Source organism: Scylla paramamosain, chromosome 17 (assembly GCF_035594125.1).
Source record: "Scylla paramamosain isolate STU-SP2022 chromosome 17, ASM3559412v1, whole genome shotgun sequence".
Classification (NCBI taxonomy): Eukaryota; Metazoa; Arthropoda; class Malacostraca; order Decapoda; family Portunidae; genus Scylla; species Scylla paramamosain.
Window position 1 is genome coordinate 4,745,791 of NC_087167.1, and position 14,661 is coordinate 4,760,451.

General features: G+C 38.3%; 2 protein-coding genes across 4 annotated transcripts; both read right to left on the minus strand.

Moving 5' to 3' along the window:
• Positions 1-1,010: 1,010 nt before the first annotated feature.
• On the minus strand, positions 1,011-10,497 carry LOC135108350 (ribonuclease H2 subunit A-like). 3 transcript variants are annotated; one of them, XM_064019237.1, is made up of 7 exons: positions 10,368-10,497; positions 7,428-7,626; positions 4,778-4,904; positions 4,125-4,223; positions 3,382-3,463; positions 2,379-2,502; positions 1,011-1,414 (listed from the first exon to the last, which is right to left on the minus strand). In XM_064019237.1, exons 1-7 carry the CDS (start codon positions 10,405-10,407, stop codon positions 1,249-1,251), a joined length of 837 nt encoding a protein of 278 aa, XP_063875307.1. In that variant the 5' UTR covers positions 10,408-10,497; the 3' UTR covers positions 1,011-1,248. The 3 variants fall into 3 exon arrangements, with proteins under 3 accessions (XP_063875307.1, XP_063875306.1, XP_063875305.1); XM_064019236.1 differs by lacking the exon at positions 10,368-10,497 and adding an exon at positions 9,549-10,307 and having other exon boundaries at positions 7,428-7,593; XM_064019235.1 differs by lacking the exon at positions 10,368-10,497 and adding an exon at positions 9,549-10,299.
• Positions 10,498-10,547: 50 nt separating this feature from the next.
• Positions 10,548-12,995, minus strand: LOC135108349 (uncharacterized). The gene is made up of 3 exons (XM_064019234.1): positions 12,570-12,995; positions 11,902-12,117; positions 10,548-11,519 (listed from the first exon to the last, which is right to left on the minus strand). Exons 2-3 carry the CDS (start codon positions 12,108-12,110, stop codon positions 10,556-10,558), a joined length of 1,173 nt encoding a protein of 390 aa, XP_063875304.1. The 5' UTR covers positions 12,111-12,117; positions 12,570-12,995; the 3' UTR covers positions 10,548-10,555.
• Positions 12,996-14,661: the final 1,666 nt, after the last annotated feature.

Consider the following 14,661-nt stretch of genomic DNA (forward strand, 5'->3'; position numbering starts at 1 on the left):
GAAAGCTGACGGTAGTAATGACTTCTGAGGGAGGAGGAGGAAAGCAGGTAAGGCATTAGCTGTAGCACAGTTCTGAGACCGGTGAGACGTTGGGAGCGGCAGTTTTATTAGCCTGATGGGTCTGCTATGTGAGGTACGCTAATTGATGCTGAGCAGAATCATACGTTTCACAGGAAGATTGCAGCTTTTAGCGTAGTAAGTATTCCCACACCACTAGTTTTGTGAGCGCTTGTATGATCAGGTAACATTCACTGATAACAAACTGCATCACAGCCATTTTAACCAACCCAATCTGCCAACTAGTGGAAAGTAGCTGTATCTTCAAACTATTTAGTAGTAAGATTGTTAAACTTTTTTTTTTTTTTTTTTTTTTGGAGTAAGTCGAACTTGGTTTACATCCTGTTTGGATGCAAAAAAAAATTAGCTTGGTATACGACCAGTTTGGAATACGACTCGCGTGCTAGAACTAGTATGGGTCGAGTCACGGCACCGCACGCTACCCTTGCATACTCTTTCGAGATAAAGTCACGACTGCCTACAAGCAGTGGTAAAGTGAGGTTAAATTTTCATTTATTTCATCGAAATGCTTTTGTATTTAATGTATTTGACAGCATGTAAGATGCACCTTTTTACACAAAAATGCCTCAAAAAAAAATCACCTTGCGTCTTGCATGCGAATATGAGGCCTCCCGTTGATTTAGTTTTTAAATTTCCTTCACCCATACACCCCAAAATTTACACCAGTATATTATCAGCAAGGGTGTTATATCATAAGTGAAGTATTCTGTGGCTTCCCTATATGAACTGTTTAATTCCTAAAGGATTAGGCTTAGGTGTCTAGAACAGAACAACGAGTTCGACTTATATCATTCACGAATAACAGGGAGTGGATGACAGAATAGAACCCTGAGGAACACCACTGTTAACATAAACTTATAATAAAAAAATAAAAAATAAAAAAATCACCACTAATCTAGTATGAACTACAAATTATCATTACAGGTGAAGAATTTATTTTCTACTTAACAATAGTATTTATTTTTCAGCACATTATGAATGCAAACAGAAATAACTTATGCCTATATCTTAAAAAAAACAAATGGAGAACACTTTTCCTTGGTAGTGTTCTATGTAATGATTGGACAATAATAATTTTTTTGTATTGTTTTTGGAGAGAGAGAGAGAGAGAGAGAGAGAGAGAGAGAGAGAGAGAGAGAGAGAGAGAGAGAGAGACTTTCCTCCCTGTTTTCAGAAATCACTAACAGTATTCAGACATCGTTCAGTGAAGAAGAAATGTTTCTTTGGTAGTAATGATGAGGGAGCTTTACTATTATCTGAAGATTTTCGTTTTGCAGCAAAATATTCCAAGACTGATGGGGTATTGTTTTCTTCTTCCTCTTCATCAGTATTTTTCCTGTGGATGAATCATCAATTGTAATAACTACAGTTTGTCATGACTAATAATATACACACACAAAAAATTACATCCATCACCTAAAACCTGACTTCATTGAAATACTAGAGTATTCTGAAACTCATCATCTTTCTAAATATCACATTTTCTGGGAGACTTTCATGTTTTGAATTTTTCCAAAAAATATCAGAAAACAACCCTGTTTTACCTGTACATGTTCAGCATTAAGGATTAGCTCTCAACTTTAGAAACAACCACTTCAGTAGGAATTGAATAATTCAAGAAGAGAAGACACAGAATGCCTAACTTCTGATCCTCCTATAATATATGAGTGTTTTCAATAATTCACACAAGTCAATTCGTTTAGCTATCTCATCAAAATAATGCTGTCTCTTCATCTTTAATATCAAGCAACTGCTCTTCCATACACAGACCATAACATTGTCCTTTATTAAAAACTTTAATTGGAAATTTCACATCTCTTGCTAAAATAACTTCCACAAAGTTAGGCGTTCTGTGTCATCTCTGCTATGTTTCAACTTCATTAATAAGGAGGGCCTCCACTCACTCAGTTACATCAACATCTATCTATCTATCTATGTAACAGGCTGGCAATCCCACATGGGATGGCTGAAACAAGGCACATAGTGGAATAAAAGAACTTTTTGCCTCAACAACTCCCTCTGACTGACTCAAATCTCACACTCTTTATTGCAGTGTTGCAGCTCTTGCTACATTGTGAAGTTTTTTAATTATATTGGGAGGTTTAGAGTAATGAATGCATTGAGAGAGAGAGAGAGAGAGAGAGAGAGAGAGAGAGAGAGAGAGAGAGAGAGAGAGAGAGAGAGAGAGAGAGAGAGAGAGAGAGAGAGAGAGAGAGAGAGAGAGAGAGAGAGAGAGAGAGAGAGAGAGAGAAATATTTATAGCACGAAATAGATTATGTGAAAAGAATTACTAAGCGTACCATGTCACAGGAATGCATTTTTCATCCATTATCTTCTCAGCAGTTGACCAAGAGAACCTTACAAGTCCAGGGAAACCAAAGACTGGATCCAGGGAATTTTGTAGGAAGTTCTTGGTAACAGGATCTGAGAGAGAAAAATATGAGTGCTTTGAGCTCATCACCTAACATGACTTGGAATTTCCTAACTTCTAACTCTTCAGCTTATTTGTCAAACTGTTCTCCCCAGGCTCCTCCAATCTGTCTTAATCTAGTATCTTGTCCTACAGATCCAGTACCGCCTCTGGACATAGTGAGGTGTTTCTAGCATTACCTCTGCCAAGTGAGATAGACTAGAACAACATGCAACAGTTCTAGTCTGAGTTTTCATTGAATAACTTTTGTTCTGTGCCAGAGATCCTTCTCTTTATGAAGACCACATAATGAAAATCTCTAGCATGGCAGCACACAAAGCTTGCATTTTCTCTAACCCTCCAGCTTGCACACCTTCCTCTCAATTTGCTCTCATGCTGTCCAAGATAGAAAGGCAGCTTACAGACACCTTAGCCTTCCATTTCCTAGAAGTCATGCCCTTTATATTTTTGCCTCAAATCATACCAGATATGTCCTTCCATTTGCCAAACACTCCCTTTCAATGAAAACATCAAAATCTCTAACTTTTTATTACTTAGCCAAAAAAGATATCCAACAGCATCTCTTCTAAATCTTTAGGCCACCCCCTGTGGCCTAACTGCACAAGACTACTCAATCTCATCCCTATCCACCTTACTAATGCAAGAGTTAACCAGTACCTTAATTCTTTTGTGCATTTCATTGGTAAACTCTATAACTCTGAAATGCTCTACCTTTTTTCATTTTTCCTCCTTCCTGACCTCAACAGTTTCAAAAGGCAAGTATCAAGACACAGCTGGAATTAAATTGGCAATCTCTCTGGACTCTTTCTGTATGGTTTGCAATCTCCTTGAATAGAAGATATGAAAGTAAATATATTATGTAATGAACTTACCTCCAGGATAGCCACTGCCCCAGTTCCTTGCTTCAGTACCTTCAGGAAATTCCCATTCAGCTAAGGCTTTATCACGGGCAACCTGTGGAAGTGTGATCTTTAGTCAATGCACTATTAACATATACTGAGAAAAGTTATGGTAAACACCTACTGGCTGGCTGGGAGTGTGTATCATAATGGTAAACGAAACAAAAATTTCTGTCCAAATTATAGAGAAGTTTATTGCACAAACCAAGAACATTAATGAGCCTCCCACAAGACTGAAAACCAAACAATATTAACAGGTGGGGGCTTATGAGGCATGGAGGGTGTGTAAGAAATGGAAGAAACTTGAATGTGGCATTTATGGACTTAAAGAGTAAATATATGATAAAAATACTGCAAAATCAATACGGTCAATGAGCTAACGAGTTCTGAAGTTTTTATCATAACTATATTTGAAATTAAAGTCAATGTAAAAGTCATTTTTTGTAAGGGATTTTGGAGCTCAGCAAGAACATTGTAGCAACCAGTCATAATTATGTATGTACTTCTTATTTCACACCACAATCTATAGTACTAAATATACAGTACTTACATTGTCACTTCTTTAACTCATTATTTTTTATTATTGTTGATCTTCACAATCTTCCATGTATCATTTAACTTCAAGGACTCTCATTTCTTGTGTTCACATTTACATAGGCATACAAGAAATGAAGGTAGGATTAGTTTCTCCAATAGCACATGTCAACCACACCAACCTTTGCACATATACTTGCTCCAGAGACACAAGGATACAAGGCATCTGCTTTCTTGGCAACAGTCACCTTAAGGGTAGGAAAGATCTCTTGCAGCTTGGCCTGAAAATTAAACAGACAGCAATATTATATCACATCTCCAGGCCTCAAAACATATCAGTATCAGTATCTTTGCACATACATTTCCCATGATGTATATGTAGTACACTCACTGCAAAAGAGACCTAACAACTGGAGCACCCTGACTGCAACATAAAAAATAAATAAATAAATAAATAAATAAATAATAGATAAAAACAAAAAATATATATAAATAAATAAACATGATGACAGAGCTCATAACTCAATTTGCTCATGTGTCAAATCAATTTTCCCCATTTAAATTAATCGAAATGCCATTAATCCATTTCAGCCCCCGGCAAAAAAACATCCCATTTTTTTTTGCATTTTTAAATACAGTAAACTGTTGATATAACAACCTCTGTTTACCAAAGTTTCTGATATAACAACCCCTTTAAGGCTATCAAACACTTGTTTTATTTTATGAAACTGTTCACGAATTACAGCACATAAAATTATCTAATGCTTACTTTATTTTACAAACATCCATCACATATTTTTCTTTTTTTACATTAACAAAATACTGATGCCCTTACTTCATATTTCTCTGGAGGACCAACAGTATCAACATAAACCTCAGACACCTGCACCCCAGCTGATATGGCTCGCTTGATAAGGCCAATGGCAGAATTGTGGGAGATTTCATTCAGTGATACCTTGGGCCTGGAAATCCAGTAAAAAACAAAACAAAAATCATGGAGGAAACAATGAAAGAATTATACAAACGTGGTGATTAATGTGACAAATTCAAAAAATGAAGTTAAGAAATCTTCATCTGGAAAAAAAAATCATGTGGAAATGCTTGTTATAGATTCCAATAAAGAAAGAAGAAAAACTTGAAAATTGAATGGAATTTGACTTGAGAAATGATTTTGGATTACATAGATGTTGATGGAAATAGTCATACAACAATATAAATATGCTGATAAACTAGAGAAAACATGTCCATCATCTGACTTACAGTAAATACAGAACAAAGGACAACAGCCTTCTTGGTAAAATTTAGTATCTACTAAGTAATCTTCTTCAGGAAAGAATGACCTGAGCCACTGGAGGAAGGATGGAAAGAGATAAACATATTCATATGCAAATGTAGTCTGATCACTGCGAGATGAACCAAGCAAGCTGTGTGAGCATATGTGAGTTCTTAAGCTGAGCACTGATTTGCCTTTGCCATATATTCAGGAATCCATGATCTTTTTTGTTCTTACTATTTTATGAATTTGTCACAATAAGTGTTTTATTACATTTCATATATATACTAAAAAGGCAATAACAATCATAAAATTCAAACCAATTGTGAAGAAATTATAAAGAAAATATATCAATTAATGTAAGGCTAACATTGCTATCAATCCAGCATGTTGGTGCACACTACCTCTTCACAATTTATTCCTGGTCAAACTGTTTAATAACTATTTTTAAAACAATGATGAAGCCCTAAACTCTGTAGAGGTACTGGTGTGCACTGATGTGGAGGTGTGGCTGCAGTGCTGCCCTATGTACCTGATGGAAACATTGATGTATTCAATGACACATATCTATTCTTTGTCATTTTTTATCTTTTTATTACAGGCTTAAATTTTGCAATTATTATTGCCTTTTATTAGTACACATGAAATAAGATAAAACATTTTAATTACAATATGGATGTAAAACAGTAAAACACTATAAAAATTAATGAATTGCTAGCCAGTCTATTAACAGTGGTGTTCCTCAGGATTCTGTCCTGTCATCCACTCTCTTCCTATTATTCATTAATGATCTAAACCAAACTTCTTGTCCTATCCATTCCTACGCTGATGATACCACCCTGCACTTTTCCACATCTTTTCACAGACGTCCATCCCTTCAGGAAGTAAACAGTTCATGCTGGGAAGCCACATAACGCCTGACTTCTGATTTCTCTAAAATTTCTGATTGGGGCAGAGCAAACTTGGTATTGTTCAATGCCTAAAAAACTCAATTCCTCCATCCATCAACTCGACACAACCTTCTAGACAACTATCCCCTCTTCTTCAGTGAAACTCGACTGTCCCCCTATTCTACACTGAACATCCTCAGTCTGTCCTTGTCTTATAATCTAAACCGGAAATTTCACATCTCATCTCTAGCTAAAACAGCTTATATGAACTTAGGCATTCTGAGACGTCTCCACCAGTTATTCACAACCACCCCAGCTGCTAACTCTGTACAAGAGCCTTATCAGTCCATGTATGGAGTATGCTTCATATGTCTGGGGGGTTCCACTCGTACCACTCTTTTAGACAGGGTGGAATCAAAAGCTTTTCGTCTCATCAACTCCTCTCCTCTAATTGAATGTCTTCAGCCTCTTTCTCATCACCACGATGTTGCATCTCTAGCTATCTTCTACCACTATTTTCATGCTAACTGCTCTTCTGATCTTGCTAACTGAATGCCTCCCCTCCTCCTGTGGCCTCACTCCACAAGACTTTCTTCTTTCTGTCACCCTTATTCTGTCCACCTCTCTAATGCAAGAGTTAACCAGTATTCTCAATCATTCATCCCTTCCTCTGGTAAACTCTGGAACTTCCTGCCTAGTTCTGTATTTCACTTCCTTTGACTTGAACTCCTTCAAGAGGGAAGTTTCAAGATGCTTATTCTTCAATTTTTAACTACCGCTTTGGACCCTATTCAGGGACTGGCATCTCAGTGGGCTTTTTTTTTTCTTTATTAATTTTTGTTGCCCTTGGCCAGTGTCCCTCCTACATAAAAAAAAATAAAAAAGTGCTCATATCAAAAACTCACACTCACAAAGCTTGCTTAGTTTAGGTTCCAGTGAAAAGGCTGTAATTATAGATCAAATGCTGAAACTTTAGTTAATGTTTTAAGTACAATTTAGTTTAGTATGAAGTAAGAAGATAATATACATAAAAAACAGAACAAGTTGAAAGAAAAAATAAGGGACAAAACAAAAATATGGATGAATTTCACGATTATTTGAAATTACAGAGAATAAACAGAATTCAAGAACATATGAATGTGCATAAAGAAAAATACCTATAACTATACACCAGGCTAATATCCCAGGGAAAGGGGATCAGATGGTATAAGACTATTTTCCTTGTGTTGCCATAGGAACAAAAATACAGAGAATAGGTTCCTCAGTCCCTTTACTTTATTCTTTAAGTCACCTCTTATGTCCAAGGAATGTAGTTCACCAACCTTTTATACATATTAGTGGAGATATACACTGGAGATATGATTTCCAGTGACCAGCCTATAAAATCATTGTTGTTGTGGATGATATCAAATATCTTCTCCCTGTCCTCCTCTTTCAGTGTCTTTGAGTCCACCACACCAGTTGACTTGAGATCTTCATGCCTTGTCACTGGGCAGAAACAGATGCCATAAACCATTGGACCTTTGAAAGAGCACATGTACAGTGATTAGAACTCCTGTTGACATGAGGATCACATTGCCCAAACTGGCAACTTGCTCTGTCTCAGTCTGAAAAAATCTGCTTGGAACAAATGACTACATAACAACTTGGGATAGCCCCTCATATGTTTTTGAAAGCAATGAATAATGGATTCAGTGTTTGACACACTGACACAAATGAGTTACCTTTTGTGACCACTCCTTTCTTCAGCTAACAAAACAACTGTGTTTGTTTTAAATAAAGTGTTCTACTGAGATGAAGTGCAGTGCCTGGAAAATGTACAGGCCCCAATTATACAGTACCAGTGTTTAGAGTTTCACTAGAATGATGAAACAAATGCAAAAAACAAGCCAAAAAACTATTGCAGTGAAAAGACTGAGTGCATTGGTGAAGAAATGGAACAATGAGGGATGCAAGGATGTGCCTCACCACAAACATGGAGGTGGCCTGCCCAAAATGTTTGCTTTTTTAATTGTTTTGCAGTAAACTGAGGATATACCTTTAACTGTCTCTTCATACCATGTAAGGTGTTGTCAAATATTTGCCATTTGCCATCAGGGTTAGCCAATCAGGAGAGGAAATCACTTAGGAGGATGTAAGTGGATCAAGTTTTGTAAAGAAATCTGTAAATAGTGGCAGTAACTAATGTATATGGCAATAAAGCATACAAAGTTACTTACAAATTTATTAGAAAAATATTGATTAATTTGCCAGTGTCAGATACACATGATGCTTCAATATATATATATATATATATATATATATATATATATATATATATATATATATATATATATATATATATATATATATATATATATATATATATATATATATATATATATATATATATATATATATATATATATATATATATATATATATATATATAGTTTTCAACCAATACACCATACATAACTATGGCCCTTCACAGGGTCTACATCCCACTGTTTGGAGCATTTCTAGCCCCATTTTACCCTATTGGAAATAAACAATAACTTTAGAAGAGAATTCCAAGGGTTTAAAGTCAATTCTAGCTCAGATCCACCACCATTCGTATCTCATAGGATACTAAATATGTTCATATGTTTGTTAGCAATAGTGCATATGCATGACACTGACATGACATTGAGTCACATGTTAAGACCTAAGATGATGTGAGGTTATCTGCTGCAAATCAGGTCACTCGCAAATTTGTCAGCGAATCATGTGTAGGCACGTTTGTTTAGAGGAGGAAGGAGCACCAGGGAGCGTCTGTGCTGCGTCAGTTAGACCATGGCTACGGAAGAGACATGTGCTGGCTGCAAATGTACAAACTGGCAGTTTACTGCCATTTCTCTCAACTTCTTCTTAAGGTATTTTTTATTAAATAATTACTGTTGGTATGCAGTCATGACAATGTAGGAGGTTACAAAATGTTATGTTAGTTTACCTTATGGGAGGGTTAGGTTAGGTTAGGTTTGGTTAGTGACCTTCAGGCGAGGGTCCAAGGGGGGAAGCCCCTTCCCCACATCAGTTAGGTTGGTTACATTATGTTAGAATAATGTAGAAATTTCCTGTTTTCGAAATATGCTGCTTGTCATCCTTCTGGAATGTCAAAAGTGCCTCATTTTGGCTTTCCCCATCCAAAAAAATTGCATTGCCACTAGACCCCTATGCATGTTGACTTTAGTGAGAGAGATAGAGGATGGGCGTATTGGCTGAAACTGCAAATTTACCACATTATAAATAGTTTCTAGCCCATGCAAGTTATAGATGTGAAAATGGTAGGAATCCATAAGTTAAGATATACATATCAGCCTCATAAGTCTTGGCACATGATTAATAACGATGATCAGGGAGTGTGAGAGTAGGGAGTCCATATTCTGTAAATGTCAATTAGACCTGCCCTTCCCTGAACTCACCCAACACAGGTCCTCTGCCTGCCTCATCCACGCCCAGCACACACGGCTGCTCCTTGCACACACTGGGGATGGCAGAGTCCAGGAAAGCATTTTTCCAATTGTTCTTTGTATAATTCGTTAAATCCATGTCTGTAATGAAGTCAGGGGTGGTCAGTGTACCCGCAAGCCTTCACTGTTCACTGAACTTCTTGGGAGTAGAGTGGTGATGTTGCCCACTTGATACACCTTGGTGAGCGTCTACGAGTGTTCACCGTCTGGGGAGCTGTTTAAACTCTCCAAGAAGGCACATGCAAGGTGTATGGCTGTCAAGGAACATAAACCATTTGTTTATATTACTTGATGGTTGTGGATTGGCGGGGTGTTCACTTAACTTCACTCTGCTGCGCGCGCGTTTTGGCTTTCCGACAATAAACAAACATCGTACCATTTGATACATTGTTGTACATTTCAAGCAAAACGTAATATTATGTATAATATTTTGAATTAAGAATATATTTGAAAACAGAATAAGGAAAAAGAAAAGAAAAGAAAAATAAACTATTTTACTAGGTCTCTATGCAAAGGCGCGTTCTTGGTGGCCTAAAACCGTATAACTAATTATTATTATAACTAATTAATTAAGATTCTACCTAGCATTTCTCTATGCATCCAATCATAAGTTTTCTCTCTATCCAGGAAACTAAGTACAGTTTACTTCCATCTCTCTCTCTCTCTCTCTCTCTCTCTCTCTCTCTCTCTCTCTCTCTCTCTCAGTTATATTCACCACAAACATATTATCCACAGCTCTCCTGTCCACACGGAACCCATTTTGTTACTCACCTGGCACTCCAGCTCTCAGTCCATTTACACAATCTCTCATTCAACACTGCACAGCAAGTGTTGAATGAGCAAGCATCCACAACAGACATTGCTCAGAATCACAAGGGTAGACTTCTCTCACTGGCTGCTGTCACTCCCAGCAAGTTGCTTTGTGGATAGGATTAGAACTAAAGCTCATCCACAGGAGTCTAGGCTTCCGTTGTTTCTTCAGCCTGTTCACCAACTGATGACAGCGTGGGATTTTCCATGTGTGTGTTGTGCGTCGTTGAGGTTGAGCGTGTGCAGAATGAGGGACAGCTGGTCTGAACCATCCTCACAAGGGTATTGTTACGGCACCTCTTGATAGCGCTAAACAGAATTTTCAGTTCTTCCCGAAAGATCTGGTTGATGGCTAGGAAGAAGATGTGAGTGGTGTGCTCTCCCAGCAAAACGAAATAGAATACTATAAGGAACACTTCCTTGGCGAATGACCCATGGCATCGCAGGGAATGCACACTGATAAAGGTAATACCGGCCACGATCATGATAATAAAAGTGAAGGAAAGAAACAGGGTGATATAGATGGCAGAGAAGGCCTGGTCACGCGTGTGTGTAGTGGCAGCCACATTTTGTAGGCGGTGGCGGACCATGCCCACCACGATGCCGGAGCTGAACACCAGCACCAGCACTGCAGGGACGATCATCAGCAGCACAATGCGAGCAGCGATTATCCCATCTTCCCACACCATGCCCGGGCCTTTTTCTTGAACAACATCCTCCACATACCAGGAACCTTGCTCGCAGTCCGTGTTGTTAGCGATCGCCACCAATTTTTTGTCTGTGAAACACAACACACTCACTTCCAGTAGGTGCCTGAGGTTCAGTACAATACAGAACAATCCGGTGAAGATAATGCGAAGCCTCTTAACTAGTGGTTGTTGCGTCTGGTTGTAGTAGTGGTAAAACCACACAGCCAGGAAGCGGTCATAGCTTAGCCACACAATGGTGTAATGGCTGAAGCTTTGTAGTATGTAAAATGCTGCGAAGAAGGGGTACACAATGTAGCGTGCCACAGAGTAAGAAGAGTGTATGTAGCACCCATTAAACGTGAGAACGACGATGATGGCGACCAGCAGGACGGCCACGTCAAGGCTGAGCAGCAGCTTCAAGTACCTGCAGGAGGGAAGAGAGACTGAGTGACTGACTTACCAAATGGCTGACTAGTAATCTGAGTAAGAGTCGAGAGCAGACGGTCTTGTCTGGAGGGAGGGCAGCTGGCTGATCAAAATGACCATAAGAGTGCTAAGGTGTTATACTTAGGTTTGTAGTTGTGAAATATGGTAGTAGTGAGTCTGTGGTACCCCTGTTCAGTGGTGGGCGAGGGTAGCGCTCATGATGGTGGTGGAGGGAAATGAGTTTCTGTTGAATGGTGTTGACCCTAAACATAGTGACGCAGAGGTAATTCATTAGTAGTAGTAGTAGTAGTAATGGTGGTGGTGGTTGCAGTAGTGTGACTGAGTACACCATTGTTAGTGTTGGTAGAACCAGTACTCACACTGTGGCCGGCAGACTTTGCATCCGTGGTCGGTGGAGGAGGTAAATGCCGACGGCGTTGATAGCCACTCCCACCACTATCACGATGGGCATCAGCACCCAGTAGCCCACTACTTTCAACTGCCAGATCCTCTCCTCCTCCACGGTCCTTGGTGTGACCGTGGAGAGGAAGGCCACACTGGTGATGGCGGTGCGGAAGGTGGTGTTCATGGTGACTCTGAGAGAGAGAGAGAGAGAGAGAGAGAGAGAGAGAGAGATGTACAATTATACAATCATGATGCAGTAGAGCGCATATATATATATATATATATATATATATATATATATATATATATATATATATATATATATATATATATATATATATATATATATATATATATATATATATATATATATATATATATATATATACTTCCGCGATAATAAATATTTTCTATTTTTCCAGTCCATTACTAACTTCACCGCTGTGGTTAGATCTCGTCTTGCTTAATATTTCGGCTTTTCCTCTTCTCTCAGTCTTTTCTCACAGGTACAATATTACTCTTCTTTCGCACCTGTGGACAAAAAAAGAGTGCCCATCATGGTAGCCGAGCACATCTGCGTACACTACGGGAAGACTGACTCACATGCACGGCCTGCCACCCTCTCTTATTACTTATTACTTACCTCCTCCCGGGCCTGAAGGGAAGCGTACACTACAAATGCTTAGCCTGAAGAATAACTATACCATCTTCACGTCCGCTTGTAACACCGGATGCCCCAGCGTCACCGCCACTATATCGTGCCACAGTTAACGTGTACTGCTAGATAAGAAATTCATGCAAAAGATCGTATCACATAATGATAAAACTCATAGTACAGACAGTGAATTTTCTCCCTTAATGCATATCTGTCTAATATTTGGAACACTTGGAAGCTTTTATTATTGGCCAAATTCGTGTGTTACAATTATGTTAGGTGTTATATTAAGGCCAGACTTTATATAAGCAAAAAGGTTCTGCCTATGTACTGGGATTAAGCACTTCACTTTCCATCGCACCCTGTATCACCAGAGAGCATTTAAAGAGATCCATGTTAATGCTGCTTGCATCTACATCATCATCTCTCAAGTTCTCATCTGCAACAATTTCCGCTGTGAAATGTCAGGAAAGTTATCACAGTGTAGTGCGAAGTTTGTTTTCTAACCCTTTCACTGCTAAACTCTTTTTTCTTATATCGCGTTCTACTTTTTAGTAGTAGTAGTAGTAGTAGTAGTAGTAGTAGTAGTAGTAGTAGCGGTTGTAGTAGTAGTAGTAGTAGTAGTAGTAGTAGTAGTAGTAGTAGCGGTAGTAGTAGTAGTAGTAGCAGTAGTAGTAGTAGTAGTAGTAATAGTAGTAGTAGTAGTAGTAGTAGTAGTAGTAGTAGCAGCAGCAGTAGTAGTAGCGGTAGTAGTAGTAGGAGTAGTAGTAGTAGTAGTAGTAGTAGTAGTAGTAATAGCAGCAGCAGGAGCTCATTATAAGCAAATGTTACTATTCACTTAATTTGAAACAATTGTTTCCAAACAATGTTTCCTAGTGTGGACAGGACTTTAGTCAAACCCAAAACTGATTAGAAATTCAATACTCCCATAACTCCCTTTTCACTTCATACACTGTTATTTACCACGACAGAAAAAAAAAATTTTTAAATCTGAAAAAAAAAAAGAAAAAAATGGTTATATTAAAATTCCTGTACTTGTAGTTAAACACAAAGATAGTCATGAACTCCAGACTTAAATCATTCCATTTCTCTTAATCTGCACACCATCATTCATCACAAAACAAGACCAAAATAGACAAATTAAAAAAATAAAAATAAATGAGGACAAGGGTTTAGACTTAGGTTGTGTAGTTGTAGTTAGCTAGAAATTCCAGTCCTCCATAATTCACGTTTAATTTATACACTCTAATCCACCAAAAACCAGGACAAGGGTAAGCAAATAAAAGAAAATAGAAAATGATATCAAACAAATAAATATACACTTGTACTCCTCGAGACAAGATGGCAGACCAGATGACGAAGGTGTGGTTGGTGGGGCTTTTCATCCACCATCCCGCCTCTCAAACGCTGCCAGGTGAGTTGTGTGCGTGCCTATGTGTGTACATGAAGGCTGTGTACACGTAATGATAAGGTCAATGTGCATGTAAGTTGCGTGTGTGCGTGTGAATGTATGTTTATGTGCGGTCTATTGTTCAAATGCGTGTTAATATATTTATTTTATTTATTTATTTATTTTATTTTTTTTACCGATTTGTGGCTTTTTGGCTGGAGTACTTATGTTATTAACTCAATTTCTTCCACAGAGGATAATTCAAATACGTTAAATTTACTAACTTAGGATTTGGTGATTAGTTTTAGTGAGGTGGTGAAGGAAAGGGTTCGAGGCCTCGCTCCACCGACACGCGGCGCTACGGAGCCTCGATACGACGGTGGTGGGTTGTGGTGGTCACGTCAGTCATGTCATAGCACAGAGTGAACGGTTGAGTGTTGACTGTCATGAAAATCGCTGTATTGTCATTATTCTGGACGGCAAATGATCACTTAACCCCTTCACATCTATGTTCGTTTTTAGGTAACATTGGCAGCAGTATTGTTGATGATTAGCATGGTCGTATGGAAATTAGAAAGAATAACAGGTTCATTTTCTATTGCAATTTAACATAATACACCCTATCATATGTTTTCTCTTCCCTCATCCCCAGCAAGCTTGGGGACTTTCTGGAAAAGCGGGGTTTTGGGG

What these genes read in the sequence shown, in the direction of transcription:
- LOC135108350 (XM_064019235.1), bottom strand. Translation starts at nt 9,675, where the DNA reads ATGGATTTAACGAATTATACAAAGAACAATTGGAAAAATGCTTTCCTG. An exon ending in AGGCAGAGGACCTGTGTTGG is followed by an intron (nt 7,627 to 9,548) that starts GTGAGTTCAGGG and finishes GCTCTTTCAAAG; the next exon opens with GTCCAATGGTTTATGGCATC. An exon ending in GAGCAAGTATATGTGCAAAG is followed by an intron (nt 3,464 to 4,124) that starts GTTGGTGTGGTT and finishes ACACTTCCACAG; the next exon opens with GTTGCCCGTGATAAAGCCTT.
- LOC135108349 (XM_064019234.1), bottom strand. Translation starts at nt 12,110, where the DNA reads ATGAACACCACCTTCCGCACCGCCATCACCAGTGTGGCCTTCCTCTCC. An exon ending in CAAAGTCTGCCGGCCACAGT is followed by an intron (nt 11,520 to 11,901) that starts GTGAGTACTGGT and finishes TCCCTCCTGCAG; the next exon opens with GTACTTGAAGCTGCTGCTCA.